This window comes from Vipera berus, assembly GCF_964194415.1.
Source record: "Vipera berus genome assembly, chromosome: 2".
In the NCBI taxonomy this organism is placed as follows: Eukaryota; Metazoa; Chordata; class Lepidosauria; order Squamata; family Viperidae; genus Vipera; species Vipera berus.
This window is the reverse complement of record NC_138203.1, coordinates 130927514-130955191: the sequence shown is the minus strand read 5'-3', so window position 1 is coordinate 130955191 and position 27678 is coordinate 130927514. Positions and strand designations below refer to the sequence as shown.

The 27678-nt window shown below is 39.9% G+C and overlaps 1 protein-coding gene across 4 annotated transcripts in view; it reads left to right on the top strand.

The window, feature by feature from the left end:
• STAT6 (signal transducer and activator of transcription 6) overlaps window positions 1-27678 on the top strand; it is a 96879-nt gene that overhangs the window by 48404 nt on the left and 20797 nt on the right. For 2 of the 4 annotated variants that reach the window (XR_014025473.1, XR_014025474.1), the window contains exons 1-9: window positions 4627-5057; window positions 5916-6046; window positions 9052-9193; window positions 10793-10876; window positions 11299-11437; window positions 15523-15584; window positions 20572-20729; window positions 21153-21272; window positions 26133-26321. Coding sequence is in view for 2 of the 4 variants with exons in the window: in XM_081320388.1 (XP_081176514.1) it covers window positions 4878-5057; window positions 5916-6046; window positions 9052-9193; window positions 10793-10876; window positions 11299-11437; window positions 15523-15584; window positions 20572-20729; window positions 21153-21272; window positions 26133-26321 (1205 nt within the window). In the remaining 2 variants the exon portion in view is untranslated. Of the gene's footprint in view, window positions 1-4626; window positions 5058-5915; window positions 6047-9051; window positions 9194-10792; window positions 10877-11298; window positions 11438-15522; window positions 15585-20571; window positions 20730-21152; window positions 21273-26132; window positions 26322-27678 lie in introns of those variants that run through there. The other 2 variants (XM_081320388.1, XM_081320389.1) reach the window with 2 other exon arrangements.

Here is a 27678-nt window from a genome sequence, read left to right as displayed (position 1 = left end):
AGTACTCTAACAGCGGAATTAATTGAAGTAGATAAGCAAGGAAGATATGTCATGATAGATTTGTTGTTAGAAGGTAAAAAAACGCTTTTAGTTGGACTGTATGCTCCTAATCAACAACAAGCTGATTTTTTTAGTTCACTTCATACAAAGCTTACTCAATTGGATTACAAATCGTTTATTTTTATGGGGGACTGGAATGGTGTATTGGATGTACAGATGGACAAGGCTGGTTCTTTTAAGCGTGCTCCGAGTCATGCCAGATTGCCTAAATCTTTTTTTGAAATGAAGGACGACTTGGAATTGAGAGATATTTGGCGTGACATACACCTACATGAAAAGGATTATACTTTTTTTTCTGACAGACATCAATCTTTTTCTAGGATTGATTTTATTTTGCTGACTAATGATTTTTTTTCTAGGATTAAGAAGGTAAAGATTTGTGCAAGGATTATTTCGGACCATAGTCCAGTTTGGTTAGAGATCAATAAGGACAATAGGGATAGGCGCTCGTGGCGCGTAAATGTATTTTCACATATGGTGGACTTGTAAAAAGGTCAAGGCTTTTTGGATAAAAATTTGGTGGAATATGCAGAAGATCTTCAAGCAAAAGATAAAGTTTTGTCCGCAATTCTTTTTGTTGGGTATAATTACAGATGCTACTGTTGTGGACACTAAGTTGATGTTAAATTTAGTTACAGCAGCAAGACTTTTAATGGGTCAGTATTGGAAGAAGGAGGAACTGCCGACTATAGAAGAATGGACTTTAAAGGTTTCTGACCTGGCAGAAATGGCAAAGATTTCGGCTTATTTGAAAGATCATTCGCAAGAACGTTATATTATGGAGTGGAAAAAATGGATTGAATATATCCAGAAGAAATACGGGACTAAAAAGTTTCACTTAGCATTTGAATAAGTCTTCCTTTCTATTTTCTTTTTTTTTCTCTCTATATGAAATATTAGTATTGTTTGTAGTTATCTTATATGAGCTAGAGAGTGATAGATTTAAGAAGTTATTGTTGGTAGCATATGGATGTTTATGATTGTTCTTTGTTTTTATACCCTGTACTTAGCTCTGGGAAGTCGGGGGGGGGGAGGGGGGAAAGGGAGGGGAGGGGTAGGGAGGGATAGGTAGGGGAGGGGGAGGGGGATTGTTAAAGATAAAATGTATTTTAAAACTTTTCAATAAAAAAACCAATTAATTTCTATAATCTATATTCCATAAATTACCGTAGTTTTAGTTGATTTCCTCTTTCCCCAAAATATCCTTTTTTGCAAACATTGAGTTAGTACAATTCTTATTGTTTGGATAAATAACAACTGAGTATATATTTTTCCCAATATTCCTAAATATAATAATCTATTTTTTCCATATAAGCATTTTTACATTTCTTAAGGAATAGATAAAACAATGTAAAGGGAGAAGAAGAAAAAAGAAAAACGAAAAAAAGAAGAGCAAGAGCAAAGAAACATAAGAAATAACATACTACTTAAAATATACATCCCTCCTAGGTTAATATATATTTATTTCCTCAATTTCTTATTTTTTAACCATAGTTAAGAATATATTTAACCTTTAATCTTTAAACATGCTTAGCAAGGTTCTAGATAAGATGGCTTAATGATAGGATTCAGGGTAAAGTATAGAATCTTAGAAACTGTGATAAAACAACTTTAGTCCCTCATTTATTATTTAGTTCATAAGAATCTCCTCAAACCACATTGATCTCTTTTTCCCAGCTTTTGCCGGCCTGCATTGAGTAGAATTTAATGAGATAAGCTGCTTACAAACCCTTATTTTATGTCTTGCTGGTTTATGCAATCGTTCCTCCTGCTGTTTTTCCAGCCTTCTCCCAATCCACCACATTCTCCTACAGTATATGGAAGTTTGGAGGCAAGACAAAAGTTGTCAACCACACCTGGATTGAGTGGTGTTTCCCCCCCCCCAATGGAAGACTCATAACTATCTTCTTCAAAACAGGTGGCAAGCAGCGAAGAGCGACATGTTTCTAACACTGAGAAGGCACAATACATTTTTTACAGGGAATACATTTTAGAGGGAACTCTTGCCTACCCCTTATGGGTTTTGTTGTTGTAAATTGGAAAAGGTTTTGTTGAGCTCGGATAATTGGAAATCATTTTGTTGAGCTTAGATAATTGTTATTTGGATTGCTGGTGAGCCTTATGACTTGGTTTTAACTGTTGTGGGCCACGTAGAGTCATAATTAGGAGATAGGCAGCTATATAAATATTTTTAAAGCTGCCTATGAGGCCTTTGAACTATGGTGCTGGAGAAAACTCCTGTGAGTCCCTTGGACTGCAAGGCGATCAAACCGGTCAGTCCTGGAAGAGATCAACCCTGACTGCTCTTTAGAAGGCCAGATCCTGAAGTTGAAACTCAAATACTTTGGCCACCTAATGAGAAGGAAGGACTCACCGGAGAAGAGCCTAATGCTGGGAAAGATTGAGGGCAAGGGAAGAAGGGGACGACAGAGAATGAGGTGGCTGGATGGAGTCACTGAAGCAGTAGGCGTGAGCCTAAATGGACTCCAGAAGATGGTAGAGGACAGGAAGGCCTGGAGGAACGTTGTCCATGGTGTCGCGATGGGTCAGACACGACTTCGCAACTAACAACAACATAAATATTTTAGATAAAGAAACAGTGATGGCAACCTCTTGGCATCATAGCTACTGCTGAACCTGAAAGCCAGGAGGAGAGATTTGTAGCAGACTACATTACCCTAGAGGGACGCGGTGGCTCAGTGGGTTAGGACGCTGATTGTCGATCAGATGGTCGGCAGTTTGGCGGGTTGAATCCCGAGTGCCGCGTAACAGAGTGAGCGCCTGTTATTCGTCCCAGCTTCTGCCAACCTAGCAGTTCAAAAGCATGTAAAAATGCAAGTAGAAAAATAGGGACCACTACGGTGGGAAGGTAACAGCGTTCCGTGCGCCTTTGGTGTCTAGTCATGCTAGCCACATGACCACGGAGTCGTCCTCGGACAAGCGCTGGCTCTTCGGCTTTGAAACGGAGATGAGCACCGGCCCCTAGAGTCGGAAACGACTAGCACGCATGTGCGGGGGAACCTTTACCTTTACCTTACCTTACATTACCCTAATCGTTGACCACTTGGTTCTCAATATATCATACAGCAGGTCTTTGAGAAGAAAGCAGCAGAAATACAGTAACACGACACTGCAGGATGAAGGGAGTGTAAGAGAAAAAATTGCTAAAAAGTGGAGGACCTACAAGAATTTTTCCTTCCCCCCAAAGAAAGAGAGCACTAAATGATACGATTCTGAGGTTCTTTCCATTTCTTGATAAAAGAATATTGAGAATTTTTGTGACAGAAATGAGAATGTTGAATGTAAAAGTTTGAAGAGCCGGTCTACCAAATATATTTGAGGATTAATTTCATCCAACATCGCCCTTTCCTGTGTTGAAGGGGAGGAGGGGTAGGGATTCTTTCTTTGGCCTTTGATAACAGGTGGTTTCTATAAACTTAAAAAAAAGAACCCCACACTTTCACAAACTTGATGAATGAATGAACCTTTATTGACAAAGTACAACCATGTATACATTGAGATTGGCTGAGCCTCCCTTCGTGCTCCCCCCCCCACACCACAGCTCACAGTGACAACAAACCCACCATCTTGTTACACCATGTGAGCTAATTGCACAACTCACCGGCCTCGCAAGTCTATCATACATAGAGTTATTTCCCATTCAGGAGCCTGACAGCCCATGGATAGAAGCTGTTCTTCAGCCTGTTGGTACGGCTGGCTATACTCCTGTATCTCCTACCCGATGGTAGGAGAGTAAAGAGGTACCAACCAGGGTGTGAGTCGTCCCTGAGAATTTTCCTCACTCTTCCAAGGCAGCGGGTCCTGGCGATGTCATCCAGTGGTGTCAGGGGACAGCCCATGATGTTTTGTGCTGTGCAAACAAACTTATGATCCTGGCCAAGAATAAAAGAGATGAAAAACCAAAAATAGCAGTAGCAATCGTAAGCTTACTAATTGCAGAATGGAAATTGTTAGTTTTCACATTCTAAACTAGAGAAGACCTCCTCGGACGAGAAGACAGTCTACTCAAAAGAAATCCAAGCATTATAGACCAGGAAAGTGCTCTTAACCAGATAATTGTAAACTTTGGTCCGGAGTTCGGACTCAATATACCTTCTGTTAGAAAGAATTTGCTTAAGATGGATTTTTAAATTCATATTTTTTAAAAAAAACACCAATGCTTTTTCGTTGCCCATGGCAACTAGTTGATAATGTGAAATATATATTTTAAAATACCAGTTTATTTTGGGGGGTGTATTCTATTTTCCCCCTTTTTCTTTGTTATGTTTTTCCATGTGTGTGTGGGGGTGTGGGTGTGTGTGTGTGTGTGAGAGAGAGAGAGGGAGAGAGAGAGGAAAAAAATCCAGAGGAGGAATTTATGTTTGTAGAGAAAAATGTTGGCAAAGGGGCAGTAGGGATTTTTTTTATCCTGCCTTTATTATTTTTATAAATTACTTGTCAGATTAAAAAATAAATGGAGAAGGGATGTGGGTTTGCTTTACAGCAAAGAGATGACTTCACATGTTTTGAAAGATTCTTTGCAAAAAAAAAAGAAGTTCATATCTTTTGGAGATATGGTAAGAGCTAGAATTTTTCTGGGATAGTGTTGAGAATGTAAACTGACAATTGAAACTTAGGACTGACTATGGGAAATGTCAAATGAGTTGTCAATTAAATCACGAAAACAGTGGGAAGAAAAAAAGCTCCAAATTAAACCCATGAGGGGTATGAAGTGGGACAGTGATTATTAATTGTCGGAAGCAATAGTCTGTTATTTATTTGCTTGTTAAATTTGTCACCTGTCTCTCAGCGATTCCATGCAGCTCACAAGTAAATCCATTTTTAAACATACAATAAGAAGCAAAACTAAAAGAACAAGAGATGGCAAAGATGAGACAACCCAGACTGGAACAAAAAAGAAAAAAAAACTCAGGCAATCTAAGAGAGCCTTCACGCACCCTTGCCAAAGGCCTGAAAGAAGATCCAGATCTTATACAGTAATAGAGTTTCACTTCTGCTCTTGGCTTCATTCTGTTAGGGATGAAGAAATGGGAGTTTCAGCCAAACTGTAGCCTATTGACTGCACAATACCTGCTCCGTATCAAACTTAGCTAGATTGTTCTACTGTTTTCTTTCTCTCCTGAATGAGACTGGTTAACTTCTGACACTTAAGACAGGGGTCCCCAACCTGTGGTCCGTGGCCCACTATCGGGCCGTGGTCTGCTGGCTAGTGGGCCATGAAACAGGCTGACCAGGGCGAAAACAGGATGCCGCACTGCGAAAACGGGGTGGTGCTAGTGCCTGCATGGGAAAAATGCGAGTGTCACGTGGGCGCTAGCACTGCCCCATTTGCTTCGTGCGCCCGTGCGCATGCATCAAATGCTTCCCCCTCCCTTTCCCTCTGGTCCACCAACCGAGCAAGGTCAGAGACCTCTGTTTTAAGGTTTCTGAAAAGGTTTGAACACACACCATAAAACAAGATATATCCACGATAAAATTAGCACTGGTGTAAAAAAATTCAATGAGATATAATGGCAGGGAATTAAATTCATGAATTCCAACCCAATTGGATGGCATTAGATAGAGACTTCCTATGAACAATCATAGACAAACTGTTCTGAACCCGCTACTCCACTGATTCATAGAGCATGCTTTAAATTATAGGAATTATAGTCTAATACATCTAGAGAGGCAGGAAAAATTGTATTTCATTTTTTGCATTGGGGACTAGCTTTGGACTAGAATTAGTGGAAAAGGCCCCTCAAGCAGGAAATGAAACATTAGTCAATACTGTATGTTGTAACATCTTCTGCACGATGGATTGCAATAATGAACGTTGGTTTTTACCATTTTAGATGACCAATACCAACACGTCCCTGTGGAGCTATGTCTCCACCATGTCTCCGGAGCGGTTCAACGGCTTATATGAAGAATTTCCTCATACTCTACGTTGTCTCCTAGGGGAGTGGCTGGAAACTGAACCATGGTAAGTCAACTAAAAAGGTAATGAATGGTAGACTTAATCATCTTTTGACAATGTCTCACTTTTATCCCATGTTCCTCATGCACAGGTGGATATAGCTTTTTCTATTTCCATCTGATTATTTTATTGACAGATCATACATTTGTAATAGTTCCTCCATCAATATATTGTACTGTAATTATCATTTCTAGATCATCAATACATTTCAGGCTTTGACTCAGAAATCATCTTGGCCAGTCTCTTTTAGAAATCCATGAGTAATATAATAAGATGGGAAATGCGTCTTCAGATCCTTCCAAGAAGGTTAGCAGTGCTAAGTGAGGTTTAAGAGTGTTACTCTTTTCTTGGTCACAGCTTGTGTGATAGATTAGGTTGGGAAGAGTCACATTGTGAATGGAGTCTATCTGTTAACAAAATGTTGCAAACTAAGTTTTCACTCAAATCTAAACTTCAAGTGTCTTTTATTACCTCTCTCTTTTTCTAACTTGAGTTATAACCAGTGGTGGGATTCAGCCAGTTCGCACCAGTTCAGCAGAATCAGTAGCTAATTTTGTTGCCCAGGCCCAGAATGGACTTCCGGAAGCGGCATCCACAGAGAGAACTGGTTGCTTACATATTTGACTCCCACTACTGTTTATAACCGTGGTGGCAAACCTATGGCACGGGTGCCACAGGTGACACGCAGAGCGCTCTCTGTGGGCACGCATGCCGTCACCCCAGTCTTGGGCCTTCAGCTGGGTTTTGTAAAACCTTTTCGCTTTAGGCCTCCGCCACCATGTACAAAAAAAAAGATTCAATTAATCAATTTCAACTTCTCTTGGGGAAAAAAAAAGTTCTCGCAAAGTTGGAATTGATTGATTGAACTTTTTAGTCCCACCCAGTCTGCAGCTACCACTGCAGCCACGCCCACCCAAAGGGCCACGCCCACCCGGCACCCGATGATACATAAGTGGGTTTTGGATTGCAGTTTGGGCACTCGGTCTCTAAAAGGTTCGCCATCACTGGTTTATAACATTTACTTGAGTCTCATTATCATTAGTCTCTTATTTCTCATTTTTTTCATTTTATCTAGAGTTTATATCTTAGCTTTGATCTAGTCTCTATCTTGTATTTTTCTATAATGTCTGGGATATAGAGCATGTCTCAGCCTGGATCCAGACTCACGTGCACTTAGATTTTCAGTTAGGGCTGGGCTTGGGGTTTGCAGGCAGGTAGAAGTAATTGCTATCGTTACCCGGGGGCTTTTTTGATAACCGTCCAAGCTTCAGCGTATCATTGTCAGTATTCGGAGCTGTGGTCCTCCTTCCTGGATACGCAGTGCACTGGGCTCACTTCAGTTGAGTTTGTTTGGCTCCTCCTCAGCCTCCTTGTTGGTGCTACTCTCTTCTGTCCGTTGTAATTCAAATTGGACTTGTTGCTTGTTGCCCTTTCCATTTGCTCCTCTAGTTTCTGTGTTGTTACTCTGTCCACCTATGCTCTGGATGGTTAGTGATGCCTCTGCTTTCTACTGCTGCCTATCACCATCATTAAATTTCTTCTCTCTGCTGCTATTTTTTAGTCCTTAAAAGGACTGTGGAGTTGTGTGTGAAGCCAGGAGATCTTCGCGGATGTCTGGCTACCAGTCCGTCTGTTACTCATTTAGCACCACCCAGGAGGCACGTGTGGCTTAAGGTTTGCCACGGACGCGAGTAACTTTGCCCCCCCGACACATATGGGTGACATACAATAGAATTAGAACGACTCATGGGGTGTGTGCCGATTCTCTGTATAAATGGGGAAAGACACCTTCAGCACAATGTGATTGCGGGGCTCCCCGACAGACTATCCAACCTATAGTGAGGGAATGCACTAACAGAAGATACCCAGGAGATTTTAAGGACTTCCTCTGCGTAACAACGGCAGCTACTGACTGGATCTCCAAACTCGACATTAAACTCTGAAATGTTATTTCTGCTTTCCTCTTAGGTTTTATAATTGCTTCTTTTTTTAAAAAAAAATTGTTTTAACTGTTCTAACTTGTAACTATGAAATGCTTTTAATTCTGTTTGTGACCAGCCATACGCTAAATAAATAAATTCTCTCTGCTGGCACTGCTCCGCCCAACATATTCAGGACTTCAACGTTGACTTCCAGCTTCTTTTCCTGTCTTCATCATATTCCTTAGTTCTGCTTCTTTCCTCCAGACATCTTCTTACTACCTTCCATTGTTTCAGTGGCCCTCTTTTTCAAGGACCAGCTTCTTTATTCTGGCAGAGTGGGAGTCGTTATAGATAAAGGTAGAAGGAATAGCCCAGGGACTTTTTGCTTGCTATGCATCCCATCTTTTTCCAGTTTGAACCAGTTGAGTTTAGGAACGAGGGAGATGGCTTTGGTGCAGGCGTAGTAGCCTGGATCTCTACACTTCTTTATTTTTACCTTTCTGTCCCATCCCCGATACTCCCATATAACACCTCTACTGCATGAGCTGCATTGGTTACCAGTTGCCCTCCGGGTGAGATTTAAGGTGCTGGTACTTACCTTTAAAGCCCTACATGGCTTAGGCCCGGGATACTTGCAGGACCATCTGCTACCGGGAACGAATCCCCATCGCCCAGTGCGTTCACACAGAGAAGGCCTCCTCAGGGTACCGTCGGCTAGACAATGTCGGCTGGCGACCCCCAGGGGAAGAGCCTTCTCTGTGGGAGCGCCAGCCCTGTGGAACCAGCTCCCCCCTGAGCTTCAGATGGCCCAAGATCTCCAGTCCTTTCGCCGCGGCCTCAAAACACTCCTTTTTCACCTGACTGACCTGGACTGACAGGGATTTTAATTATGTTTACAATTTTTAATTTATTTTTAATTTTAATTTATTGCACAGAGGCCTTTAATTTTAATTTTATCTTAATTTCTGTATTTATTGTATATTATTGTTGTTAGCCGCCCTGAGTCCTTCGGGAGATAGGGCGGGATATAAGTCCCATTAATAAATAAATAAAATAAATTTCTCTGCCTGCTCCCAATGTTCTCCCCAGGGAATTCATCAACAGATCAGACTCGTTTTGTACTCTTCTGGCCGGAAGGCTGCTGTCTGCCATGGTGGAGAAGATACGAGATCTCGCCAACCAAAACTGCAATTCCGCTGCTCAGATTCTTCAGCTTGTTGCTAACATTGAGGTACGGAAGGCTGCAGTGTGAACGTGGCACGTCGCTGAAAGGATCCTCTTCAGTCCTACCACAATGTCCATATTTGTTTGTGTGTCATGCATTGTAATGCTGAGAGACCTGTGGTTTAAACTTCCACGTTCTTTTCTAGACAGCAGATGAAACAGAGTTCCTTCTTCTGTTCTCTTCTTTTTCAAATGGTAGAAAAGGGGCACTGGGCTTTAACTTAACTAAACTAAACATTTCAGGCAGCATTCCCTAGAGATTAAGAAAAGGGATGCCCTTATCTGGGAAATGATCACAAAGATTCCTGTCTCGGAGCCGAGTTGAGTTGTTTCATCACATTAGGATGGGGTGCCCGGATTATTTAATTTGCCAGAAAAAGGTGGGAATAGGCATGTTTTAATCTGCAGCCCTGCCAGGGAACCACAGCCAAGCATAACATGCAGGCTGCATCTTGAGAATTGAACATCAGAGGTCTCAACCAACCAGTGCTCAGAAATTGGCCTGTAATTGGGTGCATCCGGCTATGCTTTCAGTTTTGCATCCAAACACAAATCTCCTTTTCCCCCCCAACCCCCCCCAAAAAAAAACCTCAGAAAAAAAGAAAGTAAATTGCAAGCCTCCTGTTGGTTTGCCCTAGAGACGTATCTCAGATTGATGGTTCTGAATTAACATCTTTTCATGCAGCCGTGCCAGTTGCCATGACTCCACAGATAATTTTGATTCATTCCTGCTTCTGCAGTGGTATTTGCTTTTGCAGACATGAGTTTCCTGTTTGTACAGAATCTTGAAATTGCACCAGAAGGAAGCCAGGACCGCATGCAAAAATTACCCAACGATGCTGTTTGATTGCTTGAAGACTCCTTGAGCTTCAAGAATGGAATCTACCTTAGTTCTAGTAATGTTCAGTGACTAGCTTGGCTCAGTCTTCCTTCAGCAATCTTTTTGTTTTAAGAAAGCGTTTTAAGAAAGAGAACCCCCTAGGTTTTAATGCCCAGGTAAATTACAGAATCTCAAGGCCTCCATTAAAGTTGCAATGCAAGAAACGTGGATATGTAAACATGGTATGCGTATGAGATTGTGTCCTGAAATGACACAGTGGGTTGTACCAGAATGCCTGGAGGGTTCCAGTTCTGAATGTTTCACAACAACTCAAAATCTGGAACCTTACTCAAGAGTAACACTTCATGATACATCTGTTCTTTTTTAGAAACACATCAAATTTACATTAATCTAAAGATCGTCCTGTCTGCACAATTTGTTTGTGATCTAGAGATTCGCTTGGGAGGTATAGATGGGTGTTTCACTTCCCAGAATCTGAGAGAGAAATTTGTAACTTACATGGTTTAATTTGTTCTTAACTCTTTTTAATTTATGCTTTTTATGTAGGTGTTTATATTGTTTTATTATGTTGTTGTAAACTGCCTAGAGTCACTTAGGCGAGATGGGTGATGTAGAAATTTACTAAATAAATACATAAATAAATAAATATAATTAGCTTGTGCAGCAATTCTAGGTGAACTTGTTATGGGAAGAATAGTGGATTGTCCGAGAAGTAGACAGAAGGATGACAAGTATTAACAGTTGGCATCTTCCTAATAATTATAGAGCAGATATCGGAAAGATCCACTGCAACTGGCAAATGTTATAAAAAGGATCTTGGAAGCAGAACAAACAGCAGTTCAGCAGCAGGTAAGAGATTTTCCACATCTGTTTCCTGAGACCTAAACAGTTGCTTGGACTCTTAAATCCCATCTGTTAGATAATGGTTAAAAATAGAGGCAGTGCAGCTATTATCTTTTGCTAAGGAGCCCCACAACTTCCATTCTAGACCTTGGCATCCCCAGGTTGCCTGCGCCTTCCGTGATATGAGCTCCATCAAATATTACTTCTCTCTTTACTTGTATTTGTGAAATCAGCACAAGAAATGCAAACTATACGAAAAAGGTGCTGCTTGGGTTCTTTCTTCCAGTCTCTTGACGGCTGACCTGGGACATTCCACTGTGTATAGGGACTCTGGCCTAACGTGTCCTTCCAAACTTTATCACCAGAAAGAGTTCTGTCCTAAGAGGAACGTAGCAAGGAGAATCATGTCTCATTTCTCCATCTTGCAGCATCAACACGTTCCCCTTGTAATCGAACGTCAGCGAGAAGAACTGATGTTTCGATTCAGCCTACAGAAGCTGCAGTACAGACTTCAGGAGATTCAAGCTCTCCGGGAAAGCTTCCAGCAGATGAAGGGCAACGCCAGAGGTGAGGACACACACAAAGTGCATTTGAGAAGTCTGGGCACTGAAAATGAAGTGAAAATACTGCACAAAAAGAATAGTCCCTCCCAGCCTTGCTGCTTGGTGCACGTACAACAAGGAATTTTGACAGCAGAATGGCCCATATTCGATCCTAGCCATATTATTATTATTATTATTATTATTATTATTATTATTATTATTATTATTATTATTATTATTATTATTATTATTATTATTATTATTATTATATTTAAATTTATATGCAGCCCTTCTCCCTAAGGACTCAGGGTGGCTCACAACAATAAAAAATTAAAAAACATAGAATACAAAGATTAAAAAAGAATTGAACAATAAATAAAGAAATAAAGGACAATTTAAGCCAATAAAAACCAAATTTAAAAAACCATGATCAGTCCAGGCCCGCTTGTTGGAACAACCATGTCTTCAGGTCGTGGCAGAAAGATCGAAGGTCAGGAGCCGTCCGCAGCTCCGGAGGCAGTTCATTCCAGAGGGTCGGCACGCCCACAGAGAAGGCTCTCCCCCTTGGGGTCGCCAGCCGGCATTGCCTGGCCGACGGCACCCTGAGGAGGCCGACTCTGTGGGAGCGAACCGGGTGATGGGAGGTTGACATTGGCAGCAGGTGGTCTCGCAAGTACCCCGGGCCTAAGCCATGTAGGGCTTTAAAGGTAATTACCAGCACCTTGAATCGCACCCGGAGGGCAACCGGAAGCCAATGCAGCTCACGCAGGAGTGGTGTAACATGGAAGTACCGAGATACTCCCATAAGCACCCACGCGGCCACATTTTGCACCAGTTGAAGCCTCCAGGTGCACCTCAAGGGCAGCCCCATGTAAAGAGCCATAGATGGACACCCTAGATATGAACCACTTTAGTGGATCAAACTCTTGTAGTATTTCACTGGTACACTACAGATATTGAAAAGTCTTATATACAGTCTTATAATTATTACATCGTCATACAGGACAGGGGGCAAACTATCCTCATTATTAACAAGCAATTTGAGTTTTCAGACTCGATCTAGTCAAGAAAATGTCAGTGTAAGCTGCATAACTGTCTCAAAGCTGCTTTTTCAAAAGGCAGCTAGACTTTATTTTTTCCTTGAAGACGTTTCAACCAATGAAGCTTCTTGGATGATACATGAAACGTCTTCAAGGAAAAACAAAGAAAAATCCTTTTGAAAAAGCACCTTTGAGACAAACGTGGATGATTGAGAATCTCCATAGGCAGTAATAAGTTGCATACATTTATACTTGTGCAGCAGATAGTGTACTTAAGCAATCACACTTAAGACCTGTGGCCATGTAAATCATTTAAATCAATAAACTTTCCCCCTTAAGAGAAATAGTTTTTAAAATGGAAAGGTATTCTTTCTCACATATGTAAGTATGCCCATACCTTTTTTTTAAATAGAAGATTGACTATACAAATGACATTTTAGAAGCAAATATGGGGAAAATCAGCGAAGTTGGGAAGGAGAGATGTGCTGCTGCAGAATTTTTTTGCCTGGATTTTTATATGGATTTTATCTTTTTTTTTTTACTTGAAAACCATCCAGAGTCACTTTGATAGTGAGATGGGTGGTATATATACATTTGATTAAAAAATGAATAAATTGCCATATCCTCTACCTCTTCAATCTGTGAGTAGAAGAAAACGTATAACTGAGAAAATTCATACACGACAAATCTATATCCTGGCTTCAAAAGAGACACTACAGGTATCCACCGAGTAGTTACTAGTAATGGTGACATCCCTTCTGCATGGGGAAGGCAGGTTGATGGGAATTTGTCTCTAGGATCTCTCCCTGCAACATCACCTGACATTGTAAGGTCTGATTTGTTATTGGTTGTGCCTGAGGCTGGGATTTTCAATGCCTAATTCACATTTGAAGGACTGTACCAGAACACTGCAGCTTGATGAGAAGGGAAGAGGCATCACATATAACATGGTAGCCCTCACATGACTCCTAGTTGTGTAATCTTCTGGAAGAAGAGTCAAAGATTTGGTCAAAAGACTTTGGCAAGCAAGAAAAGAAGTTGGAAGACAGAACAACGGAAGTTACAGCCACATCCTGGCAGCATCAGTGTTGTCTCTTTGCTTACTGCAGGGGACATGAAATTAGGAAAGGGGTGACCTGCCTTTGAGTCCTGCCTGTGCTCCCTAATCTTCATCCAGAGTGATGCCATTTGAGCTACTCTGGACCTCTCATGTTATTCCCATGTTTCAGTAGAGCACAGGGCTCTTCGCTACCTTGCATTTACGTCACAGCTAAGTTTAAAATTCTGGTACTTTCCAGGATCTGTTTTCTCTCATCTCTTCCCGCAGTTGTTTGTTTTTTATGCTCTTGTAAACAGGGTGAAAAGGGGTTTAAAGACCTTTTTATTGGATTAGTGTGTATGTATAGTCTGGTTATTCCACCCTGTGTTTATTTAGCTGTCAGCCTTATTAACATCTGCTTCAAATTATGAATGTAAATACACTTGGTCCTAAGCCAGTTATTTGAGTGATTTGTTTTTTTCATTTTTTCATTTCTTATCAAGCCTTGGTAAATAATGATATACTTATTATTAAGAAGAAGGTTTTCTCCAGGTTTGTCCAGGGACAAATAAATGAAGCATTTCCCTACCTATTTAACAACAGTAGATAAGACGCATCCGTGTATTAGCACATATCTGATCCATTTTGTTGTCAACATTTGAAAGGCCCATATAGAGATGGGGACATGAAGGGCCAAATGGAACATGCCTGAACATATGCATAGAATCTGCCAGGAACACATTATACCAAGCAAGCCTTTTCCCAGGATTGCATGTTGGCTTCAGGCAACAGCTGTACAAATCCAGGAAAAGATGCAGCTATTTTAAAGGGTTGTGTGTCTAAATTACATTTTGTCATTTGATCTGGATCACTGCGTAGACTTAAAAGGTAATATTAAAATTGGTCTTATTGTTTTAATTGATCACTGTGGGAAGAAAAATCTTCATCAGGCTCCAGTCCAAGCTGGGAATAATCAAAATGGAGACTGCTTTAGAAAGAAGGTTGCAGTTGGGTGGGTGGGTTTTTATACCTTCTTGAGCTTTTGTTTGGAGTTGTTCCTGTGGCATGAACTTTGACCTGGGTCTGAGTGTGCCTTTCTGGTATTCTGATGGTGGTGGGTTAATCCTATTATTTCCCAAAGCTCATATCCTGCTTCCCTGGTGCTGTGGCTGATGAGTGTTGGATTTTTTTTGGTGTGAGGGATTGTTGATTCTAGGGGATCTTTATCTTTCTAATCCCAGGCTCCTGGCTCCAATCCTTCTGACAAGATTATCACATCTGTATTTCTGCAGACCTGGTTTCTGCTTGGGGTAGAGAGACTTGGCGGGGTACAGGGTTTCTGCCTTTAAGATCCTTTGGGGAAATATAATCTGCCTTTTAATGTTCTCAAAAATATTTCTTTCTTTGGGGGGAGGGCTGACTTCCCACATCACTTTAAAACATAAATTGGCATAAAATGTGTACAGGTAGTCTTCATTTAGTGACCACAGTTGGAACTGGCAACTTAGTTGTTAAGACACTGGTCGCTAAATGAAACCACAATTGTGCGTATGGAAATTTTATTTAATATATAGAGAAATGAAGGTAATAAAGAGAATCAGTTTGGCTTAGTGGTTGAATAATTAAATAAAGCAATCGCTAAACAAAGACTACCTGTATTTCTTTGTCATTTGTGATTTCTATACTACATGCTCAAACTTCTCTAAAATACTGTATGTCTTCAGTCCAAATTTCTGTCATGGTCTTTCTTTTTAAATTTTCCCTGAAATAAACTTTTGTTTTTAACATAGCTACAATATGTTTAAAGCCTTAGAAACCCATTCAAAAATATATTTTGGACATATAATTTTCAAGGGTTTTTATTATTGTTATTGCCTTGAATATTGTTTTTCTAATTATTACTATAAGTGGGGAATTTTGTACCCAACTTTCAATAAATGAAAGAGAAAATGTTGGCCTAAAATGTATGCAATAATTAGCTTCTATGTGAAAACCTCCTACAGTTGTTAACCCTGCATTTGTGATCCTCAGCTCCACTGTCACAAAACTCACTGGATTGTCCATTTCCAATACAAGACAACCTGCCAGCAAGTGTAAGTCACCAACATTACAAAGAATTTATTATGGAGTCTTGAGTTTATTTGCTGTTTTCATTTTTTAAAATTACTTTTTCTGCCCTCTTTTTTTTCTCCATCTAAACTCAGTTTCCATATTTAGTTCTAAACAGCCTAAAAAAACAATTAAACTACTTAAGGGACCATTCTATTAAAAATGGCTAAAAACAGAAGCTGCCTAATAAGATAACAAATAAGAATAGTAATTGTCATTAAAAACTCAAGCAAACTGGTTAGATTTTTATCTTAGGCTTACTCTTCAAACTCAAATGACTTAAAAATATGCTCCAGTACGGGGATCTATCGAAGAAAAGGCCCTCAGTGAGGTTGGAATGAATTTTTGTGGGGTTGTAGTCTTAATTTGCAATAAAATATTTATTAGAAGTTGTTGACGTGCCCATAAAAGAAGAGAGTTTCAGGAAAGCTATATTTCATCAAACATTTACTGGAATGGTACGTCTATTGTTCCTCTTTTGGAAGAATTCATCTATAATTTCTTATGTTAGGTTAGGGGAATTTGAGAAAATCTTCTGCTAATGAGAAGCATGTCCTCAAGTTTTTTTCTATTTGTCCTTTGAAAAACTAGCCAGGAATTGAGACTCTATATGTACAGGTAGTCCTCGGCCTATAACCGTCATTGAGACTGGAATTACGGTCGTAAATTGAGCCGATTGCTAAGTGGGTTGCCATGCGGCCATGCCTGATTGTACAAACTTTTTTTGCAGCAGTTGTTAAGCAAACATGGCAGTGGTAAAGAGCGCTGCAATCATTAAACAAACCCATTGTCTGCAATGGGTTTGTGTTTTTTTTGCTGGAAACCGGAAGTAAACATCGATTTGACATATTGTAATAATCCGAACATGGGACACTGCAAACAGCTGTAAATGAGGGCTGATTGCCAAATGCTCAAAATGCAGTCATGTGACTGCGAGGGGTGGGGGAGGCTCTTGGAACTTTGAAACCAACTAATAAGTAACCAACTTATAACAAATAAACCACAAATAAATAATAAATTGGTTAATAATTGAGCAACAAAGACGGTTAGAGGACTGGAGGCTAAAACATATAAGGAACGGCTGCTGGAATTGGGTATGTCTAGTTTAAGTTGGACCATAAGAAAGGCTGAGCGCCAAAGAATTGAAGCCTTTGAACTATGGTGCTGGAGAAGACTCCTGCGAGTCCCTTGGACTGCAAGGCGATCAAACCGGTCAGTCCTAGAGGAGATCAACCCTGACTGCTCTTTAGAAGGCCAGATCCTGAAGCTGAAACTCAAATACTTTGGCCACCTAATGAGAAGGAAGGACTCACTGGAGAAGAGCCTCATGCTGGGAAAGATTGAGGGCAAGAGAAGAAGGGGACGACAGAGAATGAGGTGGCTGGATGGAGTCACTGAAGCAGTAGGCGTGAGCTTAAATGGACTCCAGAAGATGGCAGAGGACAGGAAGGCCTGGAGGAACGTTGTCCATAGGGTCGCGATGGGTCGGACACGACTTCGCAACTAACAACAACAACAACAGTTTAATGGACTAGGGGTGACATGATAGCAGTATTCCAATATCTCAGGGGCTGCCACAAAGAAGAGGGAGGCAAGCTATTCTCCAAAGCAGATGAAGGCAGGACAAGAAGCAATAGATGGAAAGTAATCAAGGAGAGAAGCAACCTAGAACTAAGGAGAAACTTCCTGACAGTTAGAGCAATTATTAACCAGTGGAACAACCTGCCTCCAGAAGCAGTGAATGCTCCAAGTTTTTAAGAAGAGACTGGACAGCCATTTGTCTGAAATGGTATAGGGTTTCCTGCCTGGGCAGGGGGTTGGACTAAATGACCTCTAAGGTCCCTTCCAACTTTATTATTATTATTATTATTATTATTATTATTATTATTATTATTATTATTATTATTATTATTATTATTATTATTATGTACCTTTTCTGGGGTCCATTGTAAGTTTAAACTAAACAACTAGTCAAAAGTCAAGGATTACCTGTATGCAATATTCTACCGTCCTTGTTAACAATAACTGGTCCAATACAGGTAGCCCTTAAGGTATGACCACAATTGAACCCAAAATTTATGTTGCTAAGTGAGACAATTCTTAGGTGGGTTTTGCCCCGTTTTACGACTTTTCTTGTCACGGTTAAGTGAATCACTGCAGGTGTTAAGTTAGTAGCACGGTTGCTAAGTGAATCTGGCTTCCCTATTGACTTTGCTCGTCAGAAGGTCGCAAAAGGGGATCACATGACCCCCCTGGACACTGCAATGGTCATAAATCTGAGTCAGTTCCCAAGCATCTGAATCTTGATCTTGTGACCATGGGGGATGCTGCAACAGTCATATGAAAAATGATCACAAGCCACTTTTTTCAGTGCCATTGTAACTTCGAACGGTCGCTAAATGAACTGTCGTAAGCCGAGGACTACCTGTATGCTCCAAGTTGCATGTTTAGAAAAGTGTACTCACAGTGAAACAAATTACTTCCTTTGCATTCTTTATTTGCATTCGGCTTGGTTTCCTTTATTTCTAGGCGGTCCTATTTGCTTAGAACTAATAGCAATAATGGGATGCGGTGGCTCAGTGGGTTAGGATGCTGAGCTTGTCGATCAGAAGGTCGGCAGTTTGGCGGGTCGAATCCCGAGTGCCGCGTAACAGAGTGAGCGCCTGTTACTTGTCCCAGCTTCTGCCAACCTAGCAGTTCGAAAGCACGTAAAAAATGCAAGTAGAAAAATAGGGACCACTACGGTGGGAAGGTAACAGCGTTCCGTGCGCCTTTAGTGTCTAGTCATGCCGGCCACATGACCACGGAGACGTCCTCGGACAAACGCTGGCTCTTCGGCTATGAAACGGAGATGAGCACCGGCCCCTAGAGTCGGAAACGACTAGCACGCATGTGCGGGGGAACCTTTACCTTTACCTTTAATAGCAATAATGACTGCCTTAAAAAGCATAATAAAACAATTAAAGGAAGAACTAATCAACAGTAGCCAAGACTAAAAACAGGCTTCCCAAGATGATATCACAAAGAAAGAAACTTTCTTTGAATAAGTAAAGCTTAGTCTAAATAAACACAGGTTAAAAGGCCTTTTAGGGAATGTTGCTTGGTGTAAAAAGATGACAAAATTGGCCTTCTCTGGATTGTTCAGTAACAGGAAGTACTATTGAAAAGTTCTCTGTCTTCTTCTCTAGGATGGTATTTGAAATGGCATCCAAAGCAAGTTCCTTTGTTGTAGATAAAATGGTCTTTGCAGCTTCTTTGAATTCTAAATTGCTTAAGAAGCATTAATAAGGATACGACTCATCAGAGGATTCCACTTCATAATTTCTCCAATCTGAATTCAGTTCAGTTCAAAAGACTGATGTTCATCCCAATTGATGAATTTTTTACATACCAGCGGAGTTGTTAAAACTTGGGCCATGTAATGCTCGACACAAGGAATATGTATCTTTAAACAAAAATAAAATACAGCTTTGCTCTATCAAGTTTAAAATTATTTTAAAGGCTACAAGCGCCCCTATGGATTAGAGCCAAAGCACTCCCATTGAAAAAGAATCAAGATGACAAATAAGAATTTCTAATATTGTATATAAAAAAAATACTAAAATTGTATTGGCAATTGTAACTGGACCAAAAAAATGCAGCTCATTATTCTCTTGCAGCTTGCCTGACTATTCAGCTGAAGCAAAATTCTTCTCTAGGGAGAAGAAATTGCATATAATCAGAACAATTTTTTTTTTAAAAAAATGCCTAAAATATTGTGGATGAAATTGCCCTGCAAGAGAAATGAAAAAAATGGCCCTCTCCAAAAGCAGTTGTTTTCCTAAGCTTTTGTTTAGGAATACAGAGCATAAACCAACCTAGGAAAAGCCTTAAAGAAGGCTGTGATGGCAGTGGCGTAGCGTGGGTTGTCAGCACCCGGGGCAAGGCAAGTAATTTGCGCCCCCTAACCCGTGCACCGCACCGCACGCCTGGCACCCCCCCCTCCACAGTGGGCGGCGACCCGGCGGCTCGGATCGGATTCGCACAGCCAGCACTGCAGTGAGAGAGAGTGAGTGAGCCAGGCAGGGGCAGAGAGCTGCGAGTGCGAACGCGCCCCCCCCAGATGTTATGCCCGGTGCGGCTGGCCCCCCCTGCACCCCCCATGCTACGCCACTGTGTGAAGGCCCCTGATTTGTAATGGCAAGATTGTTTGTATCTGTTCAGCTCAGCTTCATCAGCTCCTCCTCCCAAGCAATCAGGCTAAAACTTATGTTTTCTAAATCAAGAATGAGTGGTGCTTAGACATCAATAGCCATAGGATGTATGTTTTTCAGAGTAGAGAAAGCCAAAGCCGAGAAAGGATAGAGATTTGTCTTTTATTTTTGATTTTTTTTCTTTCTATCTCTCTGTCTCTTTTCCCTCTCCCTTCAAGTATTGAGTCTCTCTCTCTCTCTCTCTCTCTCTCCCTCCCACACACCCACAAACACACTTATTTGCTTCCATTCAGTTCAGCCACACACACACACCTCAACCCATTGATTTCAGCCTCCTTAAAACGTAAATAATGGAATAGTAATTTGGGCTGTTCGTTTTTTATTTGTTTTTGTTTGTTTATTTCCTGCCTTTTTTTTACAAACAAGGTGGCAAACATCTCTAACACGCCTTCCTCCTATTTTTTTTTTTTTGAGATTACTGGGGAAGGGCAAAGTTAATCCTTATAAACATCCTAGCCCTATGCTGCTATCAACATCCTGTTAGTATTGTTTCCGTGCCCAGTTGAATATTGAGCAGGGGAAAATGGTCAGGAATGCCCCAGACCCTTTAGTGTAAAAAATTGCTTCCCCAAGCTCTAAATGAACATTGACATGTTGGGTCAAGTTCTACGTGTGGGTCATCTATGTCTCTTCCTTGCAATCACACAACATGCATGCCCTAACAGAGTTCTTCACCACATATCTGATACCAGACAATTCCATGTATCCTTTTTCTTAGTCTCTTCAGAGCCTTCAAAGACTGATCATGAAGATGGACAGTGAGCTAGAAGAGACCAAGAAGAAGGTTCTGGTGAGGCTTCTGATTTGGAAGAGACAGCAACAGCTGGCTGGGAATGGAAGTCCATTTGATGAGGACTTGTCCCCGCTGCAAAAGAGGTGAGCTGTGCAAAAAGAATGCACTGCATTTTGTCAGACGGTATGTTATCGTTAGCAACCCAACTTTTAATGCTGCTTAAAGAAGCAGCTGAATGCAAAATTCTCATGGCAATGTCCCTTATGGATCTACTTTCCCTGATAGAAGTCTGTGGTTGATGTTACCATATCTAGAGGAGTCTACTGGTGTTGATGGAAGTGTAGATATTTACATTTGTTTGTCAGATCTTAAATACATGAAGTGGCCTACATATCAAGCAAAATAAAATTTCTAACCTCTATTCAGTACTCAGTTCTACTCCATTTTTAGTGCTTGGTAAGAAGTGACTGCTACACCCCTTGAAAAGTTTGCTTGACTCTTGGAATTTAGATAATTTTGGATGTGGGATTTCAGTCCCAGAGATAAATCTGTCATGTTTCTAACAGGTTGGAATGTCTAGTAGATATTTGGTTCCAGTTTCATCAGCAGTTGATCACATCTGGAATTGAGCTTCAGTCTCATGTTCGAGAACATCTTGATGCAACATTCAAATCTCTTATACAAAAGTAAGGAGAATCCCTGTCTGGAAGAGTTGTCTTTCTTTCCCACTGGCATCTCCTTTCACGCTGTGACTGGTATGGGGATTATTGTCTGTGTTGTTTGGTGACTCTGGACCATGGATTATCAGCAGGAAAGGCTGAAGATGTTCGGAGGAGATCGTAAAGACATTCTATCAACTGTTTTTGGTGTAGGTTTTTAAAAGAGTTTTAATAGTTGAAATTAAGATTTCAGCCTAGCATCAAACTCTTGGTTCTATCAACTTTTTGTTTCCTAGATGTGAAGTGTTAAAATGTTTTGTGTACAAATGATGTAAAGCCTTGACCCATGTCTCCAGTTTGTTACATGTCAAAATCTTCCCATGGTTGAGTGTAATTCCTCAACCGCAAGGACTTTAACATATGTGGACAGCATGCTAGCTGGGAAATTCTGGAAAGTGAAATCCACACTTCTTAAAATTGATGAGGTTGAGAAACACTGATCTAAACAATTTTTTTTAGACATCTTCAACCTTGTCCTTGTTTTCTCATTTTCTCTCCATTCTTCATCTTCCCAATCACCCACATTTTTGTTTTTAGTTATTCATTTCTTTGAGGGAGGTTAAGAAATAGTTTTTTAAAAAAGTTAAAGAGGACATGGAGTTACTGTCTAAAAGAACATGGAGCTATACTCTTAAAATTCAGCCATCCATCTCATGAGAAGCTTATTTCCTTGTTATTCTCAAAACTTTCTCCACAACTTTCTTTTGCCTTTGTGTGCAAATTAGGACAGGTATTCCTATCTAGAATCGTATATGTATATGTATATGTGTGTGTGTAAATGTGAATCCCGGATATATTTTCTCAACACACACACACACACACACACACCCCTACACATACTTTTATATACACACAGAGAGACACTTGCATGTCTCTGTGTAAAATAAGCTATTACACTAAGACTGTGTATTGGAATTGTGAATGAACATCAAATTTCCCTGAGGAAATAACGTATTTTACTGAGCTCTTAAATGTTTAGTTTTTGCATTGTTCTCTGAAGTTAAAAGAACTTTTTTTTTCTTCAACCACACTTCTCTTATAGATTAAAACAGGTAAAAATAGCATAAATATCCAAAACCAAGTTAACCCATTTCTTGATCAAAGTCTGTAGAGTAGTAGGAAGCCTCACTTTTCCAGAACTATGTAAAATGGACTTCATAACCAATAGCCCAGATTTCCCTGCATACATACTGTACATGCATTCATATATATATACATATATATATATATGATGACATCATCATGTTAATGACATAAGTATCTGCGGTGGCATTCTGTCCAGTTTCATGGATATGATATGATCATCCTTCATCTTCCTCCAGTTGCTAATTATAAAACAAGATTTAAAACAAGATTTAACTGTACTTGCAAACAGGTTTATTTTATATGTATGCAACTACAAAAAGATCTACTTGTCCATTTCAGATTGCTCAGGCAGCTTCACGTGCCTTCACTTTTTCTGTCTTTCTAACTGAATATGTCTTGTTTATATCTTATATTGATAGATATGTTAGAGCTAATAAATTAAATTATGATTATTTTCTCTCTCAACATGTAAAATATTCTAACAACATGTGCCTTCATCATTTCCTGAGATATGTGGAGGAAATCATGCTCCCAGTATCATGAATATTTGTGTATATTAGTCATTGAACTTTTTTTGGAGATCTGCTTGATTAATAGTCCACGTTTATGGCCTGTGACCAAAGATATTTTCTTGGAATTTTCTTTTTGATATACTAATATTCATATCCTAATAATTAAATAACGCAGGCAGTGTGTGACTGGCAATTTTCTGTGACTTTCATGATCTGATAAAAAACTAAGAGCAGAAAACCATTTGTTTGCATTGTTTCACTTTTATTCAAATACCTTGACAAAAAAAACAAACATTCATTCTATGACTATTTTTGACTTCCCAATCACTTTCTGTGGCAGAACCAGCAAAGTGATTTACAACTAAAGTTGCCAACCCCTCTCCCTATTTCAAGGCATTGCCAATTGCAGTTCTAACTATAAATAGCACTTAGACTTACATACCGCTTCACAGTGCTTTATATCCCTCTGTACAAATAACTCAAGATGGTGAACATATCCAACACACCTCATCCTCCTATTTTCCCCACAACAATCCTGTGAGGTAGAGTGGGCTGGGAGAGAGACTGCCCCCAACAATTTATATATATCTAAAAATTACAAGCAGGAGCTGGAGTTTACTCTTTTGGGCAGGTAGTCCTCTATTTACACCCATAATTGTACCCAGAATTATGGTTTTTAAGTCATGGCAACTGTGATGGATATTAAGCAAGGATGGCAATCCCTAAGCAAGCCCATTTTACCTAATGGATGTTTTTTTTTTGCTGAAAATTAGATGTAAACACTGGTTTCCAGCAAAACTATCACAAGTTATATAACTACAGGACTCTGCAAATGGCTATAAACTTGGATTGGTTGCCAAGCACCCAAAATGCAATCATGTGATTGTGGAAGGGGCAGCAATTGGATCTTCAAAACCAGGTTGTAAGTAGTTCTGGAGAGATCCATCGTAGCTTCAAACTGTCACTAAGCGACTGGTCATAAGTTGAAGACTACCTGTAAACCCTTTCTTTACAAAGAACTTAAATGTAAACATTAATTAAACATTCATGCTAATTAGCCCAACACCAGGGTGAGCATTCCAAAGGGTGGGGGCATGGGGGAAAAAGGGGGATAAGATTTGCTCTTTTAGCCAGCTTCCTTGTGAGTTGAATTCTGGGAACCTTCCCTGCTATTTGCACCATTTATGCTCATCTAGCTGTTTGGGATACTATTTCCTTTAAGGCTAGAAAACAAGGGGAAGCCAAAATGACATTGTAAACATAGTTGCAGCCATGTGATTTTATAATTAGTGACCACTTCGCTTAAAGACCAAGTTGCTGCTGCCAATTGTGGTTGCTAAAGGAGGACTTCCTGTGAAGTACAGTCAGATTTACAGGATTATCATTGGCCCCACTGCATAGAACCTGCCAAGAAACTATCCATACAAAGACTAATACTACGTTAATATTGGTTATTATTATATACACAACAATGTGCAATTACACTTGCCAGTTCTTTAGCTGGTGTTGGCCCTCAAACACATCACGTTCTTCCCAAGAACTAACATGTCATCATGTTTTGATGTAGTATATGTATGGGACGCGGTGGCTCAGTGGGTTAGGACACTGAGCTTGTCGATCAGAAGGTCGGCAGTTTGGTGGATCAAATCCTGAGTGCCGCGTAGCAGAGTGAGCGCCTGTTACTCGTCCCAGCTTCTGCCCACCTAGCAGTTCGAAAGCACGTAAAAATGCAAGTAGAAAAATAGGGACCACTACGGTGGGAAGGTAACAGCGTTCCGTGCTAGTCATGCCGGGCACATGACCACGGAGACGTCCTCGGACAAGCGCTGGCTCTTCGGCTTTGAAACGGAGATGAGCACCGGCCCCTAGAGTCGGAAACGACTAGCACGAATGTGCGGGGGAACCTTTACCTTTTACCTTATATGTATGGATCCAAATAGTGTGGTCTTTTGTAATTGAAAAATGGAAATTTTATCGATGTGCAGGTTTTCTAATTGCCATCCAAGACTTTTAGGCATTGTACCCAATGTACTGATAATTACCACAATCAGTTCATGCCATAATCTTTCTACTTTGATTTTCAGAGCTTGATACCTTGTGATTCTTTGTTTTCTATTCTGTTATCCCCTGATATTGCCACTTTAAATTATCCACACATTCTTCTTTTCAACCACAAATCTGGTGTAATGTGCCAAGACTTTATCAGTTTGTACTTGGAAATCTCACAATATTTTAACTTGCTCATTTTTGGCAACTTATGTGTTTCCACAAATTTTTCATCATTGACACATGATAATTTATACAGATTTCCAGTGAATTATATTGGCCACTATGTTATGTTGTTGTTTACAATCAGTTTCGGCTGTCTTCTTGCACAAGCTGAGTATAGAATCTACTATTTCTTCTGTTTCTTTGCACAATCTGCACGTTGAGATGACTTTATTTGGTTTGTTTAAAGTAGAGAGATAAAAGAACAAAAACTAATAATTAACATAGAAAAAGTCAAAAGCGTGAGAAAGGAAAAGACATGCAAAGACTTCCATTTTTCTTCTGCAGCAAGTATAAGTACAAATTTACATAGACCTCTTACTCTTAAGTTTGCAACATAACTTTCATTTCTTTATTATTATTTTTCTAATCACCAGATCCTTATATCATAATTTCATTTGTTTGTGTTTCATGCAAAAAATCGAAAAGCATCCACTTTTTTTCTCTAAACAAAGCTGTCAATTTTGCCATCTTGGCCAACTACCAACTTCACCACCCATTCTTCCATTCTAGATAATGTTAGATCCATTCTAGGTAATGTGCATTTAAAAGTCTTGTCACTGTTATCAAATATGGGGGGGAAACTTCCTTGAGTGTGTGCCCAGCAGCTGTTTGACCATCAGTCCCAAAAGGAACATTTTGTTTCAATTGTAGATCAGTTTTTAAACTTGTGTAAATCAAGGTGTGTATTTGAATCTAGAGGTTTTTTGTTTTTTTTTAAATGCTCATCACACTTCCAACAGGAAACATGGTTGAATGCATATTATCACATAATGCTTCCCCTCCCAAAGAGAATCCGGTTGCTCTTCCCATCCTCGAAGACGGAATTTTCCCCCCCATGCCCACTGTCTTTATGAATATTGGACGAGGAAAGGAGTAGGGTGAATATTGAATCCTGTTGCTGCTTTTTCTCAGAACCAACTCTTCTCATGCTTGAACCTGGCTTGTGTTTCCCTTCCAGTTCCTTCTTGGTGGAAAAACAGCCTCCACAGGTTTTAAAGACACAGACCAAATTTCAAGCCAGCGTTCGCTTCTTGCTGGGACCTCATTTACTCAAGCATCGGCCGACATCTTTTCTGGTCACGGCTGACATTGTGACGGAGAAACAGGCCCGAGAACTGACTGCCAATCATTCTGCCTCTGTCTTTAGGTGAGAGACAGGGCTGCAACCTCACTGCATCCCTCCTGATGGCTTTGTTTCCAAGTTTCTTCTTCTTTTTTTTTGAATTTTTTTAATTAGTTTTTATAAGGTTAAAAAGGAAGGTAGGGAAATGGGGATTTGGGATAGGGTAGAGGAAAGGTTGAGGGTTGGGGTTTCCCCCAATAACATTCAATATTTGGCAAACAGCATGTTGTCTGGGTAAGAATTAATTATTTATTTTTATTTATTTTATTTTAATTCCATTTATATCCCGCCCTTCTCCGAAGACTCAGGGCGGCTTACAAGCTTAGCAGTAGCCTTCATTCTATGTATATTAATTAATTAATTAAGGATTAATTAAGAAAATATTAATTAAGAAAATATTGGATTTGCAGAAATGGATAGGTAAACTTTAGAGATTAAAGAGAAAGAGCATTTAGTTTATTATAGAACTTGGAATAAATTTTATCAATGGCTAGATAAACGAGTTAGAAAGAAAGGAATGTGATATGCAACTTTGAATTTATTTGAGTAAGAATGTTATCATACATTGAAAATTTAGTATTGTTTCTGATAATTTATTATATCTATCAGTGTTATTGTTAGCCTCATTATCTTTATTTATGTATATTTACCCAGACAACATGCTGTTTGCTTTCTTTCTTTTTTTTAAAGAATGTATTTGGGGTGAGAAGGGAACCAGGGCATAGATTCTTAAACACAGATCTTATGTAGAGTGAGAAAATTTCACACGCACCCTTCACAGGAACTGCTTTTTAAATACACTTTCAGGGTTCCACATATGAACTATTTCACTCTTTCTCTTAAAGAGAAAGAAGAGCTGCCAAAATGAGGAATGATTTATCTCATGTAACTAGTGAACATCTGTAGTAGCTTACAGAAGGTGGAGAGGGTGAAGTACCTAAAATGAATAAAGTTCATCTTCAACTTGGTGGAGCAGTGGGCTAATGCCTCCTTAAGTAACACCAGCTGCCTGCAATTAGTGCAGGTTCGCATCCCACCAGGCTCAAGGTTGACTCAGCCTTCCATCCTTCCAAGGTAGATCAAATGAGGACCCAGATTGTTGGGGGCAATTAAGCTGACTTTGTAATAATGCCGCTTGGGGTGTGTGTGTGTGAAAGCCCTAATAAGCAGGCATATACATAGAATGAATGCTACTGCTAAGCTTGTAAGCCGCCCTGAGTCTTCGGAGAAGGGCGGGATATAAATGGAATTAAAATAAAAAATAAATTAAAAAAACTCAATACCTGGATGAGAGAAATGTATCACAATATTGCCCAGAGAAGTTTTGAAATTATTCTTAATAATATGGTAAAAGATAGATGTACAGGTATATGAAAACACA